Raw genomic sequence first — 23,547 nt, forward strand, 5'->3', positions numbered from 1 at the left:
ACCGCCGTGACCTAAACATTGAATACCCCCTAAGGCAGTGGATGGCGTTAATGGTGACACCAAGATAGTGGGCTAGGAAGTTTACTAAAATTAATACTGACATACAGTTTTAAATAATCTTGCACTTTACATAACTTTTTTATACCAAGTGATTTTAGTACTTTTACATGTTGTGCAATGTCCTTTTCATTATAGCTGTATTGTAGAAAGTCTTTGAATAATAATGATGTCTGGCTGTAAATCGCAGAACATAACTAAATTCATGTGGCCTCATTGCTGGCCTTACCAACCTTTCTAAACTTCACTGGAAACAAGATGAACTATAATGTCTTTTTGAATTTTTTTTATTCCAAAACTCAAGCACAGCTTTAGTTCAAAGCAACAATTGTTATATAAAGGCTGTTCAAGTAAAACAGTTTTCAATACTACAGTAGGTAATAAAATAGGTTCTTAAATAGTCATTGCTAGACTCTCAGTATTATATGGCAGTCATAGAAACATAGAAACATAGAATTTGACGGCAGATAAGAACCATTTGGCCCATCTAGTCTGCCCCTTTTTTTACCCTTCAGGTAATTGCGATGCAATCTGTATAATTAAGCTTATATGGCAGTCACTGTGATGCACTCAGTATTATATGGCAGTCTCTGCAATGCACTCTGCATTATATGGCAGTCACTGTAATGCACCCAGTATTATATGGCAGTCACTGCGAGGCACTAAGTATTATATGGCAGTCACTGCGATGCACTCTGCATTATATGGCAGTCAGTGTAATGCACTCTGTATTATATGTCAGTCACTGCAATGCACTCAGTATTATATGGCAGTCACTGCGATGCTCCCTGCATTATATGGTGGTCACTGTGATGCACTCTGTATTAGATGGCAGTCACTGCAATGCACTCTGTATTATATGGAAGTCACTGTGATGTTCCCTGTATTATATGGCAGTCACCGTGATGCACCCAGTATTATATGGCAGTCACAGCGATGCACTCTGTATTATATGGCAGTCACTGCGATGCTCCCTGTATTATATGGTGGTCACTGTGATGCACTCTGTATTAGATGGCAGTCACTGCAATGCACTCTGTATTATATGGCAGTCACTGTGATGTTCCCTGTATTATATGGTGGTCACTGCAATGCACTCTGTATTATATGGCAGTCACTGCAATGCAGTCTGTATTATATGGCAGTCACTGTGATGTACTCTGTAATATATGGCAGTCACTGTAATGTACTCTGTATTATATTGCAGTCATTGTGATGCTCCCTGTATTTTATGGTGGTCAACTCAGTGCACCATATATAAAATAGAAGCAAGTATAATGGTCCCTGTGTTATATGGCAGTCACTGTGATGTCCCTTGTATTAAATGGAGGTCAATGAGCTGACCCCTATATTGCATGGTGGTTAATGAGGTGTTCCCTGCAATATACAGGACACTGAAATGCTCCATTCATTATATGGTGGTTACTACAAAGCTGTTTGTATAATATGGCCTGACACTCAGACCAACAGTGGGATCCCAATGGACAGAATCCCAACAGATCCCATTGATAAGTAAATGGGTTAAACACTAGTCGGAGGGTTAAGCTGCAGGAGTTGGGTAGGTCAGGTTTAGGTTGCAGTAGGGGTGGGTTAGGGACAGGGGTGGAGATAGAATGGGTTTGTGAAACTGCGCACTAAGTGCGAATGTGCGGGGTTAGCTGCTGTAAATATGCAGGTGATCAGCCTGCAAAGGTTAAGAATAAATACAAGAATTTCGGCGCTCTACCCCTAAATGAAGAATGAAGCGAGATCTGGGCTTAATCTCAAAAGTGATTTTTATTGTGCAAAAACACAGGTATAGTGGCGAAAAAAGTGGGTGCTTGGCAGTCTGTGCCAATATGATGTATCACTTGAGTTTGGGTTCTTCACTGTCAGGGCTGGACTGTCCCGGTCTCCTGCTGAGAAAAAACCCCCAAGGTTCTCCAGCTATGTCGCTAATGATGTTATGCTGGTGGGGACAGTAGCTGGTCTACCTAATGGGGGTTAGGTCAATAGGTCAGGGCGGTCAAAGCGTTCTGGACAGTGGGGGGGGGGGTTGGGGGAAATGAAAAAAACAATACAGTTCCTGGAGAAGGCGGCTGAGATTGGTGACAGTTCACCAGAGTCAAGTGTCACGGGAGAAAACTGCAGTACGTTGGTGGGTGGTGAGCGTCTAAATGGGTTAAACACTAGTCGGAGGGTTAAGCTGCAGGAGTTGGGTAGGTCAGGTTTAGGTTGCAGTAGGGGTGGGTTAGGGACAGGGGTAGGCTTTAATTACTTACTAGTATGCATCAGGATCATGAGTGTATCTATACTGGGTGCAGTGTGCGCAGTGAACACAGGCACATGAGTTCCAAGGGGGACCACACCACACACATTGCACCCATTTTTGTAATAATTACCCTCCAGAGTCCAGCGGCGGCCGAATTGCTGCCAAAATCACTGTAAAAATGTTGAAGTGCCCATTTTTCCAGCAATCTGCGCTTGCGCAGTGGAGTCTGAACGCTCTAGTGCTCAGATTCCACAATGCAATGCTGCTGCCGGCAGCATTAGTGCCGCAAAAATTTCTGGGAAAATAGCCACTGCGCCATTTTTACGGAGGTTTTCGCATGCTCAGTAGGTTCTGAGCATGCTCCCGGCTGCTCCCAGCAGAGAGGAGAGGGCCCGGCCAGAGAAGGCTACGCAATGGGGGTTATTCTGATTCACTCGGAAAGGCACAATCACTCTCTAATGGACAAAATCATAAGCACTGCAGATGGGGCTGATGTAACATGTGAAGAGAGAGTTAGATTTGGGTGTTTTAATGTATCTGTGCAGGGTAAATACTGGCTGCATATTTTTTACACTGCAATATAGATATCAGTTTGAAGTACCCCCCCCCCCCCCCCCACCAAAATGTAACTCTCTCTACACATGTTACATCAGCTCCACCTGCAGTGCATATGGCTTTGTCCATTAGAGGCTGATTTTGCCTCTCCAAGTGAATCAGAATAACCCCCAAGGGCTTCCTCCGCTCCTAAAATGTCCCTGATCAGGATTCTATCCATTGGAATTCAGCTGTCAGTGTTCTTACTTACTTATTTTGTTTATAACCCATATAGACAAGGGTGTAACTAAGCAATAATAACGACACAAACTTAACATGTAATACTGCAATGAACTCCTATCAGAATCACCATTAATATGAGACACAAGGGGGAAGTACTCTGGTCAGACAGGCTACATGCAGCAATTGCACAGGACGTACTTGCATCCTGTCATGACACTGAATACATGACATCACATGACGGATGGGAGCCACTGGCAAGAGTCATTGGATCGGTGTCCATGCAGCTCTACACATCAAGGCAGCCATCCACCAAAGTGGTGGATGGCTGCCATCCACTCACTTTGGTGGATGGCTGCCTTGATGCTTAATGTTGATACCCCTTTGAAGTGGTCCTGATTATGATCCTGATTGTTAGACACACTGGCAGATGGCTGGTTTGCCAGGTCTCCTGGCTGGATGGATGTTAGGACCCGACACTTACTTCCGCTTGTGTCAGTATCTCCTGGGCCGATCGCTCGGCAACCGGGAATGCTGGATTACAACTTATGCTGAGGCGGATCCTGGACCCCTGGTGACGACATCCGCCTAACCACAGCTGGAGCAATCAGGTCCGGGGGGCTGGGCTGGCTTCTCCTCGGGTTATTGGCCACCTGAGCCTTTTTAAGGAAGTCAGTCCAGCACAGCCGGTGATAGCTTCTGTCCAAGCTATTCTCCTGTCTCTTTGCTGCTTCACTTGGCTCTGGCATGTCTGGTTCCCAGTTTCTGGAGTGTCCACCATAAGTTCTCAGTTCTCGAGACCTGGTTTCCTATTAGTTTCTTTATTACTATCTACTATTGATGGGCCATGCGTTCTTTTGGACAGGGCACTCCACACTTGTTTAAACTCCTTTGGGTTCTCCAGATTTAGCTGCAGATTTGCATCTTTCTTTATTCTTGCAGCATTAGGGTAGTTACCCCTAAATGGCAATATTCTGTATTTTCTCATATGTTTTTGTGCTTTCATGTGGTGTGTGTTTATTGTGTGGTGTTCTATTCTTATGTATGTGCTTAGCTCGCCAGTAGTTTGCGACTATATCACTTATGCGATTAGTTCGCTTTCTTGCTTGTTTATGGTGGTTTGCTGTTAGTAATATATCTGGTTTTGTTAGGTACCTTTAGTTAGCTTCTCCTTTTGTCTCTTTCCTAAAGATCTCTGGCACTTTGTTCCTATTAAGACCTACTGTACACTTCGTGGCTTCACCCCCTGCTCCCTTACCCCACTTTAAATGTATTTTGATCTGTTTATCTCCTTAGCGGTATAGCAAGCGGCTTTCACATACACGAGTCTGCCCGGCAGACACACGCGGTGTGTGACGTCCACACTGCGACTGTCTGTCTCCCGGCGAGCAGGCTGTGATTACGGCATCCACGCCGCCGCACAGTGTACTATCAATAGGCGGCACAGCAGTACGTGGATCGGGCTGCCGCATCTTAGGCAACCCGTGGCTATAATTTATATTACTACACAAAGCACTGGCTAGTGGAAACCACTTTGAAATATATGTGGGGACCACAGCTAATCATTTGTGCACAGATTTGCACAGATGTGCTACAAGCACAAGCTGTCCCTTTATGGGCTATGACACCCTAGCACCGGCCCTGGCTGTACGTATATTCTACTTGCATACTGTAATTTGAGAGTAAACATTTTCAGCTGTTGTCAATTCATATCTCTATAAATGCAGTCCACTGTGCTCGGATCATTGCATAAATCCCAGCTATGATAACGGATCCAAGCTGCTCATCGCTAATTAGGTTTACCATCTGTGTATCTGGGGAAATAAAATAAGCATCACTGGCATACACTTTTATGTCCATTTTGCAGAGAATATTAATATATTTACAGATAATTAAAAAAAGAGGCAAACTGCCACAAATATGTATAAGATAATGATTCACTTGGGTAATGTTATGGCTTCAACTATGTAAGCATGTTTATGCATTCCTTGCTGCATTATATGACCAGAAGATGGAGATGTCGTTCAGTCAAAATTATCCACTTACAGGCATTACATAAATATTTAAAAAATGATGTTCCCACATGTTGCCACATGATGCCTCTTCCTACATATATGTGTGTGCGTGAGAATCTGAAACACTGCCATCCGCTGGCAGAGAGTGAAACTACATCTCTTTCTCACACATGCACAAACACAGAAGCTAGCAGACAAGCTTTCAAAGCTTTTGCTTCGAGCGCGCTTACTAGTGTGTGTGTATCTATCTATCTATATATATATATATATATATATATATATATATATATAATTATATATATATATATATATCCACATATCATTCTATTCACCGTAGTAGCCAGGAATAGAGACCACACAAAAAGGGGGGTGTTAATCGCACAGGAAAGTAAGATTTTAATAGAGTTTAGGTGACCCCTTACGTTTTTGTAATTTTAAGGAACATATGTCATTACAACAAGGGTGTGCTACCACTGGACACAGATTTTTAGAGCTAATAATGATGGTTTTTGAAGAGACTAAAAACAACTGGAGAATGTCTCTATGTGGGGCACCAAAGGAGAGAAGAATAAAATGTAACTTTTAATTGGTACTTAGTAAAATTAAGCGAAATAAAAGACACAATACATATACACACATACATACATACATGGACATGTAGATAAAAAGGATAATTAAATCCTCACAATGTGGGACCCCCCTGTCCAATATGAGTTTTATATAAACTTTATTATTTATTCGTGTAATGTTTTGATCTGGGACTTGAACTGGTTTAATTCAAACATTACCAGTCTTATGTATTTGTGCACAGATTTCCTTATATAAGCGGAATTTTAGATGGTAGTCACCTAAGTGGTATTATCTGAATTGGCTGAGATTTATAACACAGATTACAATAATCACCAGGTCAAAAGATCATAGCAAGCGATCTTGCCGATAGACTGCCTGGAAAGATTAGTGTGTACGACACTTTGGCTATATGATTAGAAGGTACCTCTTCCCCATTTGCTGGAAGAGGGTAAGCGTAGCACTGTGAAGTAGCGGCAGAGGTCAGCACAGCAGCAGAATTTGAATTTTGTTTTAAATAACACTGGCCGGCCCTCTGATTGACTGAGAGAGCTCAACCAATCAACCAACCAATCTCGGAAATATTACCAGTGCTCGGAAATATTACCAGTGCCTCGGAAATATTACCAGTGTCTCGGAAATATTACCAGTGCCACGCGCTAGCTCAGGGAGGCAGAGGGAGATCAGGGAGGTAAATGTGTGGCTTAAGGATTGGTGTAGGAAAGAGGGATTCGTGTTCATGGAACACTGGGCAGACTTCTCAGTCAGGCGCCATCTTTTTTGCCTTGATGGATTGCACCTGAACGAGGAGGGGGCTGCGGTGCTGGGGGGAATGATGGTTAAAGGGTTGGAGGAGATTTTAAACTAGGCGACGGGGGGTGGGGGCAGCAAGACATTATGGGACCATCAGGGAGAGAAGCCGGACTGGGATCAGGAAGCATATGGGGGAAGGAGATGGGGGGGGGGGGGGGGGACAGAGACATAGACAAAGTCCTGGGACATAACAAGGGTATAATCGGGGGTAACTCCCAGGGTGCATCAGGAATGTCATGTAATAAAATGTTATGTTGTAATAGTCATGTTACCCCATTACCGTTCTTAGGTACAGATGATCTTAGTATACGGGAAGGAGGGAAGGACAGAGGAAGAATTCCCAGAACTATAAATAGGGCAGGCAGTGTGCATGGTGGGGAGGGCTGTAGAGAGTCTACTGAAGGGGAGAGGGGAAAGAGGAAGCTAGTAAAGAATTCAAATGGGTCCTGGGGTGAAACTAATCACAATATTAGAGCCATATCTAAAAATAAACATAAATTAAAATGCTTACTGGCTAATGCAAGAAGCTTAGTGAGTAAAATCGGGGAGCTAGAAACGGTGATCAGTAGGGACGACTACGACATCATTGGTATTACAGAAACATGGTGTAATGAGTCGCATGACTGGGCATTAAACATGGAGGGATATACACTCTACAGGAAAGACAGGGAAAATAGAAGGGGCGGGGTGTGTGCCTATATGTAAATAATAACTTAACATCATGTGAGAAAAATATGAGCACAGACCTGGAAGACGACAACTCGGAGACAGTGTGGGGAGAGATAACCGACAATAATAAAAAAACAAAAAACAAAATTATAATAGGGGTATGCTATAGACCACCAAATATAAACGAAAGGGAAGAGTATCTTCTTTTAAACCAAATCAAACAAGCATTAAATCAGGGTCAGGTATTAATTATGGGGGATTTTAATTTACCCGACATTGATTGGGAAAACGAAGCAGGTAAATCAGCAAGAAGCAATGGGTTCTTAAGCTTACTTAAAGACCAGTTTATTACACAAATGGTAGAAACTCCAACTCGTGATGAGGCACTCTTGGACTTAGTATTAACAAATAACCCAGACTTAGTTTCAAACACAAAAGTAATTGAACAATTAGGGAACAGTGATCACAATATGGTTTCACTGGAAATCAACTTTAGACAATTACATCAAAAAGGATCTGCAAAAATACTAAACTTCAGAAAAGCGAACTTTGAATTATTCAGGGAAGCCCTAACAGGAATTGGGTGGGAAACGGTTATGGAGGGAAAAAATGCAGAGAAAATGTGGGATACTCTAAAAAAAGGTGCTTGATTCACTAACTATTGAATTCATTCCTAAAGTAACTAAGGGTAAATTCAACAAAAAAAAAGCCATCATGCTTGGACAAAAAAGTAACGTCAGCTATCAACAATAAAACCAGAGCCTTTAAATTCTATAAAAATAACTTGAATGAGGAGGCGTTCGCAAAATACAAAGAATCAAACAAAACTTGTAAAGGGGTAATCAAAGCAGCTAAAATATTATATGAAGATTGCATAGCCACCGAAAGCAAAACCAACCCAAATAAGTTTTTTAAATACATAAAAAGTAAACGTTTAATTAAGGAAAACATAGGCCCACTAACTGATACTAGTGGAAAAAGTGTTACTGAGGACAAGGGAAAAGCAAAACTGTTAAATGAGTTCTTCTCATCAGTATTTACTAAGGGAGAGCAGACTGTGGAACGAACATTTACCACAAACGGGACAAATAAGCCAGATCTCATTGTGGATTTCACGCTGAAGGAAATAACACTGAGGCTAAGCAAACTCAAAACAAATTAATCACCAGGGCCAGATGGGATTCATCCGAGGAGAGGGTATTAATGGAATTAAGGGATGAACTAGCTACCCCCCTACAATAAATCTTTAGCAAGTCACTATCGTCAGGTATAGTACCAAAAGATTGGAGACTAGCAGAGGTAGTGCCAATATTCAAAAAAGGAAGATCCCGCTAATTACAGACCCGTTAGTTTAACATCAATTGTGGGTAAACTATGTGAAGGATTTTTAAGAGATGATATCCAGGAATATTTAGACCATCACCGTCTACTCAGTACTAACCAACATGGGTTCGTGAAAAATCGTTCATGCCAAACTAATCTACTAGGGTTCTATGAAGAGGTTAGCAAAAACCTTGATAATGGAAATGCTGTAGATGTGATTTTCCTAGATTTCGCTAAAGCATTTGATACTGTCCCACACAAGAGATTGATTAATAAAATGGAGAACCTAGGATTGGGTGAAAATATCTGCAGATGGGTAGGGAATTGGCTATGTAATAGAGAACAAAGAGTGGTTGTGAATGGTGCCGTATCAGATACGATACCGGTACTAAGTGGAGTGCCCCAGGGTTCGGTTTTGGGGCCCATTTTGTTTAACATTTTTATTAACGATATTGGGATAGGGTTACTCAGCAATGTATCCATCTTCACGGACGATACAAAACTTAGCAAAGTCATCAAATCATCAGAAGACATAACCATGCTTCAAAATGATCTTGCAATTCTAGATGAGTGGGCAAAAAAATGGAAGATGAGGTTCAATGTAGATAAATGTAAGGTTATGCACCTTGGGAGACACAACCAGTGTGCAAGTTACAACCTTAGCGGAGAGGAACTTGGTAATTCCATACTTGAAAAGGACCTAGGAGTCCAAATAGACAGCAAACTGGGATGTAGTGCCCATTGTAATGTAGCTACAAAAAAGGCCAACAAAATTCTGGCATGTATTAAGAGGGGAATGGAAACTAGGGACTCAAGGGTAATTATGCCACTGTATAAAGCATTGGTGAGACCTCACCTCGAGTACGGAGTACAGTTCTGGGCCCCACACTATAAAAAGGACATCATAGAATTAGAAAAAGTCCAAAGGCGAGCAACAAAGCTTATTAGGGGAATGGAGAATTTAAGCTACGGGGAGAGATTAAGCAATTTGGGACTATTTACATTGGAAAAGAGACGTTTAAGGGGGGACATGCTCAACATGTACAAGTATATCAAGGGCCAATATAAGGAACTGTCTCACACCCTCTTTTCTACTAGAACGGAATCTAGGACACGAGGGCATGAGTATAGATTAGATGAAAAAAGATTTAATTCAGCTAGTAGAAAGAATTTCTTTACGGTCAGAACAGTCAAACTCTGGAACTCTCTTCCCAGAGAGGTGGTAACGGCTGGCTCATTAAATGCGTTCACGGCAAAGTTGGACAAACATTTACTGGAGAAAAACATCCATGGGTACAAATAAGAAATATAATCTGTCTGTAAAATATCAGAACCTACCAAATCAGCAATGGATATCTATACCAGGTTGAACTAGATGGACGCAAGTCTTTTTTCAGCCTTACCTACTATGTAACTATGTAACTATGTAATCAGAGGCCACTCAGTGTTTTAAATTGTTTTTTCAAGCTTTGCTGCCCCCCACCGCCCACTAACGATACGTTACTCCACCCTTTTAAGTCCAGAGTGACCCATGTACCGAGTGCACATGGTGCCATGACTACCATGATTGTTTAGAACCCCAGGCACATGGTACCTTAGCCACACTGACTGCACTTGGTGCCATGATCCCTACCTGGCATAGGTGGCACTTCAAGATGACATATCTTAGCAACATCCTATACAGACAGAGATAGATGTAGGCAGAGAGAGAGAGAGAGTGAGGCAGGCAGAGAGGGAGAGACAGACAGGCAGAGATAGATTATAGAGAGAGAAAGGCCGGCACAGATAGATTATAGAGAGAGAGGGGCAGATATAGATGAGAGAGATAGATAGATAGACAGAGAGAGAGAGAGAGAGAGGCAGGCAGATATAGATATAGACAGAGAGAGACAGACAGACATAAGAACAAACTCACTCAGCCATGCAGACAGCTCTTCCTCTGCAGGGTCCCGGGCAATCTCTCTCACCACTAAAAAGTGCACGGGCAGAGCTCCACAGTGAGATCCCATTGGGGCATATAGTGGCTCCTGGCAGTACTGCAGTTAAGCAGTACTTAGGAGCCCATCCTCTGCAGATCACATTCCTCTGCCCGACACTCGTGCAGGACATCGGAGGCGCGGGTGAGTGCATCAAGTTACCGGTGATTCTGTCTGACATGCCGCCGTGTGACAGGCAGCGGCAGCTGGCAGGGTGCACAGCAGGGAGAGCGCCTCTACTGGTCGGCGCCTACCTGCTTTGCATCCCTTGCTGAGCCGGTTCCGCGGCGCTGCGTACAGCTATGAATAGTAAGATCATGCTCTTTATGATATATATCACCTAGATAGTAAAAATACATTTAGATTTACATTTAGATAGACTTAGTAAGTCTGTTTGTTTTTATATAATCGGCAGTAGACATACTTGGCAAAAATGCTTTTTAATATGAGGTTCAATTTGACCCTTTGTCAACCAATGAGAAAGAAGAAGGTACACCCACACTTGGTGTCCCTTCGGCAAGTCACTATCAGCGATATAGGGGAGAGTGGTGACAGTTGATCCCCTGGGAGACATGATTCCTTATGTTATTACAGGGGTTTTCAACCTTTCTACCTTGCGGCACACTAAATAAGATTAAAAAATTGCCAAGGCACACCATGAGATCCCCACAGGGCAAAACACATTGGCCCCGCAGGAAAAAAATCCAAACCAATTGATCTCCATATAAATAAACAATCACACTGATCCCCACAGGCAACAAAAATTAAATACATTGGCTCTTTACATGAAAAGAAGAGACCAGTAAATAACAGTTGAACTGGTGGTGGCTGTAAATTGGTTTGGGCATCTCTAGATCTGGGGGCACACTTGAGAAGAGCTCAAGGCACACTAGCCAGCCACAGCACAGTAGTTAAAAAAAACACTGCTTTATTACAAGCTCACGTTAGAGGAAGTGATTATTGAATTTTGTGATATCACGGAAAGGAAAGAACAGAGACAAGCAATAGACAGTCAATAGGTTTATCACAAAAGGTCGGCATGCAACAGGTAGATACTCTAAGGTAAAAATGTCTACACGTAATAGGTTGACAGAGCCAAAATGTCCAAATGCAACATGTTGACATGCAATAGGTCGAACGGTCAAAATGTTGACATGACAAAGGTAGACAAATGAAAAGATTGACATGAGCTTTTTGTAACCAGCTTGTTCTTGCTACACCACCCATGTCAGCATAGAGGGAGAATATAATAGTGTGCCCAGTTTAGTGTGGCACCGAGCCCGAAGAATGGTGAGCAAAGTGACTCATATGACAGTACGTGTTACACTAACTGGGGGTCCATTTCGACAGTTGTCTCTAAGGGTTTAAGGGACAGGGTCTCCAATACTGTATGTGAAGTTGTCCGGAAGTGTCTAGATTTTGGTCATTGGTACAAAATTACATTCAAACCATGCTCGGCATATTCTTTACTCTTGTGGGCACTTTGGGACATTTATCTACCTTCTTGTCACAGGCTCCCCACAGGAATGAAGACTATATTTTCCCAATGGATCTATACTGATGCTCTTAGTATTACATTGCCGATGTCCCGTATAATTTAAATGAACTGATTAGATATGTCCATAAAGAAAGCAGCAAAAAGCAGAATAAAATATATATATATATATATATATAATTCAAATATATACGAACCCAGCCTTCTGCACAGAAAGATACACTCCGCAAAGCAATAACGCTTACTTCTTTTTTACTAAAACCGCTTTCTTCCCTTTTGCATTTTGCACAACTATAAGATTCCATGTTATTTTGATGGGATGGATATGTGTGTTTTATTATTTAAAACTGTAGTGTGCGATTCCCCCTTCTCATTTTAGTTGATGCACTTATGTACAGTATTAGTCAAAGGGTTGGACACACCTTCTCAATCTATGGTTTCTGTTTATTTAAATTATTTTCTACATTGTACAGTGGATTAATACTGAAGACATCAAAACTATGGAATGACACATATGGATTATGTTGTTAACCAAAATGTTTTAAACAAATCAAAATATTTTTTAGATTTTACATTCCTCAAATATGCCTCCTTGGCATTCTTTCAATCGGCTTCATGAGGTAGTGTCCTGGAATAGTTTTCCAACAGTCCTGAAGGTGTTCCCAGAGGTGCTGAGAACTTGTTGGTTGTTTTCTGTCACTCTGCTGTCCAAATCATCCCAAATCATCTCAATTGGTTTTAGGTCTTTGAGGAATCCAAAGACCTAAAACCAATTGAGATGATTTGGGATGAGTTGGACATATTTTTTGATTTGTTTAAAACTTTTTTGTTTACAACATAATTCCATAGGTGTTCTTTCACTGTTTTGATGTCTTCAGTATAATCTACAATGTAGAAAATAATTTAAATAAACAAAAACCATTGATGAGAAGGTGTGTCCAAACTTTTGACTGGTAATGTACATAAATTTCTTGTCACTCTATGCCACCTTTTAGTTACTGCCTCTGCAATTTTGTTCTTTTTTTTTTATACATGTGCCTGTTTAAGTGCTGTACCTTACTTGAATTGCATGTATTTTACTCTGTTTGTAGATTTTCAATAAAATATTTTGAAAAAAAAATTGGTTGTTTAAAACCAGAAACTTATTTACATGTATTTAAGACCATTGTAATGCTTTAAAAAGACAGAAAAGTCATAGGTACAGTACAATACATGGGTGCATGGGAAGATGGGGGGGGGGGGGTGAAAAGTAGCCCGAGCATATCCACACCCACATCTGTTAATGCTCCCCCATCACTGTGGCCCAGGACAGCTCTTGATGGCATAAAAATATGCTCTTGCAAACAAGCCATACAGATTGAGCCGGCCTCTTCCATCCAGGGGCTGGTGGTCGGATCGCCAACCGCAAGCCGCCGGAAGGGGGCACGCGCGCTCGAGATATGCGCGCATCCCCTTCTAACAGAGCACCCCCGGGTCTCCGCAGCCGGTCCCCGACGTGGTTCCCCCACCTCCACGCTCCCCCCTAACCCTGCCTGTCTCGCTGAAGTGGAGACGGGTAGGGTTCGCTTACCCCACCGCATGGTAACTGGGGCGCTTGTGCGTGTAGTATGCTCGTGCGTCCCAATCAGATGGAGCGTCACCTCGCCAGCAGGGGCAATATAGCGAGCACCGCTGCTGGCTGAAAGGTGCTATATCTGTATGTACTGCCAAAATCTTGGACTTTGGGCCCTTCTACTGTGGAATTGGGGACATAGTCAAGCATTCTTTCAAATAGTGAGGCATCTTAATGATTAATCCTATAAATGCCATCTCCCTGCTAATATTATAATATACCACAGGTTTTCAAACTCTGTCCTCAGTGCATGTTTTGCAGGTCTCCCCACAGAATCACAATTGAAATAATTAGCTCCACCTGGGGATCTTTTAAAATGTGTCAATGAGTAATGAATGCACCTGTGCACCTCTTGGGTGACCTGGAAAACGTGAACTGTGTAGGGTCCTGAAGACCGAGCTTGAGAAATTACAATGGTCACTGTCTAAGAAAATCAGCAAACAACTTATAGTACTTGATTTTTTGCATCTACAATTTCAAAAGTAATACATGGATGGAAAGAGGTTCACATTTTGAAAAAGAGGCACTATTTTTCTTATGTGACCAATACATTCATATTTTAAATGATGACAGGTTCTCCAAATATGTTGTTGTGAAATAATACCTGTCCATTAAAGCCAGCCCCATCCGGAGACGTCAGGAATTCATTGTAAACTTGGTTCGCTCTGTTGATCACCATAGCAACTGCATCTTGGTACTGAGGGGAGGAGATAGCTAGCAGCGGTAAGGCGGCGAGTGGGATGTGGTCTTCACTAATGCTCAGGCAGTTCTCGTCATAGCTGTATGGGTTAAGACTGGAGAAATGAAAGAATGAAACAATTACTATTCCATAAACACCAGTAAGAAATGCATACATGCAGTAGGCAGATTCTCAGCATGTTTTAGAATACCAAATGAGAGGCTCAGTGGAGCTGGTCAGTGCCCACCATGTGACCTTGGAAACTAAGAGCTAGACACAACCTATCAAGAACAACTATATAAGGAACAATTGTTTGTCATTGTCTTTTAAACACTCCAGCATGCAGTTTTATTCTGCAGCGATAACAGGAATAGCACAGTAATGTCTCATCTTCCAGACTGCTGACTGGACTCCTAAACCTCTAAACTAGACAAATTAATAGTAACAAAAGAGCAGTGGTGGTAAGGTTTTGTGGCGTGAAAAGGATAACCCAAAGGAATAGAACGATTATGTAAGCAACATATGTTCTTTATTAGCCATAATTATGCAGTTTGTTGTTTATTAGGATAGAGAGCAATATACAGTAACTACTGTAAGAAAAATAGGATGATTTCTGTTACTTATTTAATTCTAAGACATTTGCCTGAAATAAAATACAATTTTGCAAGTGATAATTCCGTTACAGATTATAATATTATAATGCCCAAAACCAATGTGTTTGTATTCTTTTGATATTATAATACCTTGGGGCATATTCAATAACCGTGCCGGATGGGGAAAGGCTATTCAATTAAATATCAATTCCCTGCGCTGAAAACGTGCAGAAACTCCTGAAGCTGCAAGGAAAAGTACACTCTCATTGACATAAGACGTGAATTAATGCCCGCTAATTCATTTGCCTCGGTACAGAAATTAGCCGCAAGGTAAACCCTGTGGCAAATTGAATATACCCCCTTGCATTGATGTTTTCCTAAATCCCAATAGTGTCTGGATGGCTCATAGACAATGTCTAAACTATGTCTCAACTAAATATCAAACATTAATAATTACTAGCAAACAAAATTTAAACTTATCTAAAATAAGAACAATGACAATAGACATGCCATTAAAATTGGTCATCCTTTTAATTGAGAAGCAACATTAAATATGTAGAAAGAAAGAATGTCCAGTTGCTCGGTGACATTATGGGGGTTATTCTATTTCACTCTTTCTGACAAAATCCTTAAATGGACAAAACCATGTGTGCTGCAGGGGGGCAGTTGTAAAATGTGCAGGGAGAATTAGATGTGGGTGAGTTATTTTGTTTCTGTGCAGGGTAAATACTGGCTGCATTATTTTTACACTGCAATATAGATCTCACTTTGAAGTAAAACCCCACCCAAATGTAATTCTCTCTGCACATGTTACATCTGCCCCACCTGCAATGCACATGGTCTTGTCCATCTAAGAAGGATTTTTTCAGAAAGAGTGAACTAGAATAACCCCCTATATGCATTCATATAAGCCAATTGGACATTACCAATAAAATCTGTTGAGGCTCCATCTCTCCAGCCAATATACCATAATAGGCCATCCAGAGAGCCAGTGCCCCTGACCGCCAGTAGGGTAGGTTAGTCTAGATCAATATATTGCAAAAGAGATCACACCACCATAAAGCAGCACAATAGCCATTCGACTGCCATTCTTACCATCACAACGAAGGACTCATTCTCTGCGTGCACCACCACCATATTCTAAACCAACCCATCAAGCACCCTAAAAAGAGGCAGACCCTAGCATTTTCCCAACAATTTGTGCAGTGTTGATGCGGTACAGTGTTGATGCGGTGCAGTGTTGATGCAGTACAGTTGCGCTCATAATTTTACATACCCTAGCAGGATTTGTGATTTTCTGGCCATTTGTCAGAGAATATGAATGATAACTCACAAACTTTTCTTTCACTCATGGTTAGTGGTTGGGTGAAGCCATTTATTGTCAAACAACTGTGTTTACTCTTTTTTAATCATAATGACAACAGAAACTACCCAAATAATGACAACAGAAACTACCTAGAGAGAAAAATGTCAAGTACACACTACTGGTTGAGAGACGCAGAAAATCATTTTACCTCCACTTCACATGTCAGTAATAATGAAAAGTTTTGTGTAAGATTTCTTCTGCAGTTTTTAATATTTCTGAAGTTTTATTAGTATTTTATAAAAGAATATGATGATCATATTTCAATTCTATAGGGATTAATACAAATTTTCACTTTTCTTACCTTTTTCCGATCTAGCTATTACCAATGTTGTTGTTTGTGTGTATCTGAGAAATATGACATCATTTTTCTGATGAATTCTGTCTCCCTAAGTTAGGCAAAAAACATTAACTTTTGCAGCCACATATAAGGCTTGTGCAATTCACATGCAATTTGGGCTCTTTTCCTGTGATTGCGGCAATCATCATATTTGATGCGCAGTCTCGTGCGCATCGCACCAGAGCCTGCAAGTTGCAACACCTGCCTTAGCAATCTCTTGGTTTGCTTGTGAGCTGGGCAGGCTTGGCTAGGATCACATGCGACATATCACATACAAAAGATAAATCTCTTATCCATGCACTCATTATATCCCGAATTAATTATTGCAATAGTCTCCTAACTGGTCTTCCCAAGAACAGACTCTGACCACTACAATCCATTTTAAATGCTGCTGCTAGGCTGATCTTCCTTGCAAGACGCTCATCTTCTGCTGATCCGCTCTGCCAGTCCCTCCATTAGTTACCTGTATCTTGCCGTATTCAATATAAAACACTTCTACTTGCATATAAAGCTATTAACCATACTGCATATATCTCTCTACTTATCACAAAATATCTCCCATCTCGACCACTCCGCTCTGCACAAGATTTGTGTCTCTCTTCTGAACGGATCACTAGCTCCCATTCACTATTACAGGAATTTCATCGGGCTGCTCCCATCCTATGGAATGTCCTTCCATGCACAATAAGACTCTCCGCTAGCCTCCAAACTTTCAAGCGTTCCCTGAAAACTTACCTCTTCAGGCAAGCCTATCATATTTAAGTTCTATACGCATAACCCTCTGAGGCACTTATGTACTATATAGCTTCCTTTTTGGACTTGTAACTTGTGTGGGACTGCTGTGCTATTACTGATGCCTGTCTTTGTGTTTCCCTCCTATATCCCTATAGATTGTTAGCTTGCAGCAGGGCCCTCTAACCTCCAAGTCTGTCTGTTACCCAGTTTGTTTTATCACTGTCTACTATTGTAAAGCGCAACGGAATCTGCTGCGCTATATAAGAAACTGTGGTACTTGTTTCCTATCTGGGCGCCCGTCGCGGGCATCGCGGGTACATTTATGTATGGCCGCGACGCGACCGACGCGATGCCCGCGATTTCCCATTGAAACCAATGTTAAACATGAAAATCGTGTCGGTCGCGTCGCGGCCGGCCATAAATGTACCCGCGATGCCCGCGACGCGATGCTCCCGATTTCCCATAGGAATCAATGTTAAAAGGCGCGATGGCCACGATTTTACTGTTAAATGCCTCAATCCACCCGATTTGGCCATAGGAATCAATGTTAAATGGGCCACAGAGCCCATTAACCCTTAAATGTCCCCCCAAATTTTTAACGCCACCCCACGATCCACGCCAACCCGAAGCGTGGCGAGCGCAGCGAGCCCGCGAGGGGCGGCGGTACGCGTCCTCCGACCTTTTCATGCCCTACTATCCACTAGGGCGTGGTGCGAGAATATAATAGTGTGGCGAGCGCAGCGAGCCACCGAGCCCGAAGCGTGGCGAGCGCAGCGAGCCCCGCGAGGGGACGCAGATACCTTCACAGTTATGCGCGTCCCCTCGCGGGCTTCACAGGTGTCCGTGGCGAAGCGGACACCTGTGAAGCCCGCAAGGGGACGCGTCTACCTGTGAAGGTATCCGCGTCCCCTCACGGGGCTCGCTGCGCTCGCCACGCTTCGGGCTCGGTGGCTCGCTGCGCTCGCCACACTATTATATTCTCACACCACGCCCTAGTGGATAGTAGGGCATGAAAGGGTCGGAGGACGCGTACCGCCGCCCCTCGCGGGCTCGCTGCGCTCGCCACGCTTCGGGTTGGCGTGGATCGTGGGGTGGCGTAAAAAATTTGGGGGGACATTTAAGGGTTAATTTGGCCTTTTTGGCCCCAAATCGGGTCCATTGAGGCATTTAACAGTCAAATCGCGGTCAATCTGCCGTTTTAACATTGTTCCCTATGGGAAAATCGCGGTCATCGCGGTCATCGCGGGCATCCCGATTTACCCGCGATGCCCGCGATTACCGCGATGACCGCGATTTTTACCCCCGATGACCGCGATTATGATCGTGGGCGCCCAGATAGGAAACAAGTACCGAAACTGTAAATAAATAAATAGTAAACAAAAGGACCTTTTCAGCTGGCTCAAGGGGGGATTGCAGGTGACTTCTCCAAGGGGAGAAATTGCCCTAATGTTTGGCGGAGTGGCTTAACTACCGAGGGTAGTCGCTGCCAGCCTGCAAATCCTGCAACTCTGCTCCACAACCCCCACCCAAAGAATGCCGCCACCGCCTCATACTCTTCCCCAATACTCTTCCTTCCAGTCTGTTCTGCTGAGGGTGCAGAAAGGCTGCAACTCCACGGAGAAAATAAAGGATTCAGAATTCCATGATTCACTGGTATTAAGGGGGTGAGGCTCAATGCTGGGACGTGCCCACCACCAACAGAGGTGTCATAATGTGAAATGGGGGATCTGCCTGGCGTAACATGTAACAGTTTTCTGTCTGGTGTAACATGTAACAAAATTTCTGTCTGGTGTAATGTGTATTGGGTTTCTGCCTGGCATAACAAGTATAAGGGAACTCTGCCTCGCATAACGTGTAATGGGGGACCTGCCTGGCATAACGTATAATGCGGGATTTGCCTGTCATAAAGGGGCCTTGCATGGTGTAATCTATAACTGGGGCTCTGTCTGGCATAACATGTAATGGGGCTCTGCCCAGGAAGATTAGATTCTGGGTTTAGCACAGACTGAACACACTGGAAATATCATTTGATGGTGAGAGTAATGCAAATTTGCAGCTATTCGCCGTTTGGCATTATTTTCGCAAGCCATGTACAGCCTTGCTCAGGCCCGGTTTCCACTCTAGCGAGACGGTGTCTATCTGGGCTCTGCAATTTTACAGAGTAGCGATCAGGTCAACTCATAGTCGGCGCTGACACCACAGACCGTCCCTGGAAACGCCTGGAAGCACCTGCTGTTTTTCTGACACTACCAGAAAACATCCGGTTTCCACTTCCAAACATCGGCTTCCTGTCAGTCAAATTGCAAGGGGTTTGCGACGATGAGCCATGCGCTATTTCTGATGCTGTTTGGGCTCGCGAATGTGTGCTATGATCCATACTCAAGCGCAGTCACCGGTAATTGTTCAATCTGCTAAATCGCACATCGGTGATCAAATCAGGCCATATGTTACCTACATCAGACCATATGTTACCTACCACATACACATACATACTAGGGTTAATTTATTTTGGGAGCCAATAATTCAGTATATTTTTGGATCATGAGAAGAAACTGGGCTACCCGCAGGTATCCCATGCAAGCACAGGAAGAATATACAAACGCCACACAGTTAGGGCCAAGGTGGGATAGCAGTGCTGTGAGGAATTACACCATTCACGCTGGATATTAAAAGTCACCATAATGTTAATTAATGCTATAATGCTCAGACTCTGTAGCGCAATTTGTGCACGGCCAAGTGATAGCCTGAGCTGATGGTTAGTGTCCGGGTATCAGGATTTGTCTGTGTAGTGGATGGGGGCGTAAGGGTGGCCCTAAACTATGTATTTTGTTGTGTCTGTTAACAATTTCAGTGTTTTAGTCACTACTATTCAAATCACTATAATAGCAAATTCAAGAGAAGCCATAAGACAATTTATGCTAAAATATTGAGCTGGAAGAAAAGCACAACGTTTCAATCAAACGGTTTTCCCATATGGCACAGAAAAGGTGTTTGACAAAGAGGGATAATTAGAATATCACTCATTGACAAGTACCAGACAAGAATGTGGTTTTTCAGGAAAGGTACCAGACAAGGATGTTCACTTCCCTCTCATCATGATTGTGCAGACAACAGACCAGATGTAATGTAACAAAAAAGCAAAACTGAAGCATACAGTGTACTCATTATCTTCAGTTCAAATTAGTAATCTTTATTTCACTATGTTGCCTATACACTGTATTGGTTTTATCTATATTGTTACCCTCTCTTTTCAGCCATCTCCCTTCCCTTCCTAATCCCCTTTTGGGTGCCCAATCTGGGATCTGACTTTTTATAGAAAGAGAGAGAGAGAGAGAGAGAGAGAGAGAGAGAAATGGCCTTGGGGTTTGATTTGTATTAAAGGGAGAGGGGGGCGGGAGTAGGTCAGTGGGTGTCCAATCTGGGGTTTTACTTTATTAATGGGGGGGGGGCATGAGCAGGGCCGGTGCAAGGTTCCCCAGCACCCTAGGCAGAATGTCAACTTGCTGCCCCCCTGCAGGGATGGAGGAGACAATTAAATGATAACACAAGACATGGGCACATGAAAGGGGGAGGGACAGCATGGGGATATGAGTGGAGTGGGAGGCGATGAGGGAACACAGGACATGAGGGAATGACACAGGACCTTGGCACATGAGGAGGGGAGGGTATGCCACAGGACAACAGGACATGAGGGGGTAGAAGGGACACAACACCTAGGGACATAAGGAGGGGGGTTACAGGGCCTGGTGACATGAGGAGGGCACAGGACCTGGAGAAATGGGTGGGGAAAATGGGAGAGGAGGGATACAGGACCTGGGGACAGGAGGGTGGATAGAGGGAGAGAAGGGACACAGGACCTGGGAACATGGGGGGGAAGGAAGAGGAGGGACATATGACCTGAAGACATGAGGGGGGGGGGGGTGATGGACAGAGGACCTGGAGGCAGGAGGGGGGCACAGGACCTGGGGACATGAGAGGGGGGAGGAGGGACACGTGGCCTCGGGACATGAAGGGGAAGGGGAGATGAGGGACACATGACCTTAGGACTGAAGGGGGGTGTAGAGGAGGGCGCATACAGGATACTGCATTGCACTAGTCGTTCAGCCTTGTACTTGCTGGGCGAAAGTCTCTCCTCACCTGTAATTACTTGGGGCCAACATCGCTGTCTGGGTACAGCTTCAACACATGCACAATGATGACAACCACAGGGCACTTGGAGATGCGGATGACGCTCTGTCCCTCTAACTTTATGGTGCCCGTGTGACAGCGCTGGCGTTGCATCTTCCTGCCACCTGCAGTTGGACATACCTACTACACACGGATGTGCAATCCGCGGCCGCGGGGGACCTACCCGCTATCCCACTACACTAATCATCCGCTATATTGCTACGATGGGGGGATTGCTATCAATGTCCACTATGAGACCAAGCGGGGGGCTGCCAGCCTGCTATCCCACTACACAAATCGCCTGCTGCCTTACTAGGGGGTCGGGGGGGGTTGCGAAGGGAAGGAAGCTAGCTGGTTGCTTGAGCCTGTCAGTATCCACTATATGACTAAGTGGGGGACCTGCCCGCTATCCCACTACACAAAAGGGTGCCGTGGTGGGTAGTGTGAGGGCGCTTACTTTTAACTGATGGTACTGCTAAAGGCTTGTGCTGGCTGGGATGGTTAATGGGCGGGCTGCTGGCTGTTACTCATACTTGCCTACTTTTGAAAACTAGATTCAGGGAGATTATAGTTGGTAGCAGAATTTTGCACAGCATCCCATTGAGGGGGCGTGTCATGCTCCACCAAAAGGGTGTGTCTAGTTCCATATATGGAGAGACTGTGAAAAGAGATTGTAAATGTGGCACCTAGAAGCGTGGGTGAAAGGAATCTGTTAAAATAACTTATATCCAAATGTAGATGAGCCCCAAAGCAGTTAGTAAGAGATACTATTCTTGCTAAACTGCTGGGAAATGACACTGATGATTCAATGTAAATGAATCTATCTCTCATTCCTTTTTCCTCAAAAAATGTAACAGTGTAATGTGGGTTAGGAGAAATGAGGGAGATTGCTAGACTAATGAGGGAGAGAGGGAGTTTGCTGTTATTTCAGGGAGTCTCCTGCAGAATGCAGGAGGGTAGGCAACTATGCTGTTACTTTCCTGCTCCTACTGAAGTTGCTTCAATTCTGTGCTGCCCTCCAATGGCCGGCACCCGAGGCAAATGCCTAAAGCTGCCTTGTGGTGGCGCCGGCCCTGGGCATGAGGTAGGGGGTAGTGGTGCAGTGCCAATGCTGTTAAGATGGTTCTGTCCTCTTCTGTCTGTTTCTCTTTGTCCCACTGACACGTCAAATACTTTTTTTTAGTCCCCTCTTTCTCTCTCTCCCTTTTGCCCCTCTCTGTTCACCCCTCTGTTTCCCCTCTTCCTCTATTCTCCATCTGTGTCTGTGTCTCTATTTCCTGTTTCCCCTCCCTTCTCTACTACAGTACCTACTCCTAGGTCCTAGGTCTCACTTAAGGTCTCACTTAAGGTCATTCAAAGCAGACCGGCAGACGTCGATTGCTGAGCATGAGAGGGTAGATGGGTTATTTTTTAAATTAAATCTTGGCAGTAGGATTCACCATGAACATCGGGTTTGATGTGCAGGTGCCTATGTGATCACCTCATTCTCAGCAGCTGTTGATTCTATTATGGAGATTCTAATACTGAATCTGTTAAATCTTAATTTTAGAGTCACTGTCCTACACCCCTGCTTGTGTCTCTATTTAATGCCTAATTTACATAAATAGGAAAAACACTGAAAAATGGTAGATAAATAGACATAAAGAAGAGAAATTAACAGATAGATATAGGCATGTCATACACAGAGATTGCCTTCAGTACAGTATATGATGAACACAGTCCTGTAATGTTCTTTTACTGGAAGGTTTAGTACTACAATTTGAAGTGAAATCATTTCGCTTTCTGAGGTGATTATCCTTGTTAGAAGTGTTTAGCCTTCACTGACAGCAGCATTGTATCACACAACACTTACACAATGAGTCATGGGACTCAAGTCACACTGAAGTCACTGTTCAGCTTTATCTTCTTATATTAGCATGTACCGTTAAGTATTTAAAGGAACTCTTTAATTTACAAGAATCTGTGTATTATGTCCCAGATGTTAGAATTTTACAATAGATCAGATACACTAATGCTGCTTTCACACCGCAAAACCTGCTTAGACCCGGTATTTGAAACGTTTCTTAAAATGGGTCTGAGCAAGTTACTGGCTTTAGACCCGTTTTAAGAAACGTTTAG

The 23,547-nt window shown here is 43.4% G+C and overlaps 1 protein-coding gene across 3 annotated transcripts in view; it reads right to left on the reverse strand.

Moving 5' to 3' along the window:
- The window catches only part of PITPNM3 (PITPNM family member 3), a 497,692-nt gene that overhangs the window by 133,792 nt on the left and 340,353 nt on the right, over positions 1-23,547 (reverse strand). For all 3 annotated transcript variants that reach the window (XR_014470310.1, XR_014470311.1, XM_083172255.1), the window contains exon 6: positions 14,157-14,346. Coding sequence is in view for 1 of the 3 variants with exons in the window: in XM_083172255.1 (XP_083028381.1) it covers positions 14,157-14,346 (190 nt within the window). In the remaining 2 variants the exon portion in view is untranslated. The remainder of the gene's footprint in view (positions 1-14,156; positions 14,347-23,547) is intronic.

Source organism: Crinia signifera, chromosome 2 (assembly GCF_055691185.1).
Source record: "Crinia signifera chromosome 2, ASM5569118v1, whole genome shotgun sequence".
NCBI classification, from domain to species: domain Eukaryota; kingdom Metazoa; phylum Chordata; class Amphibia; order Anura; family Myobatrachidae; genus Crinia; species Crinia signifera.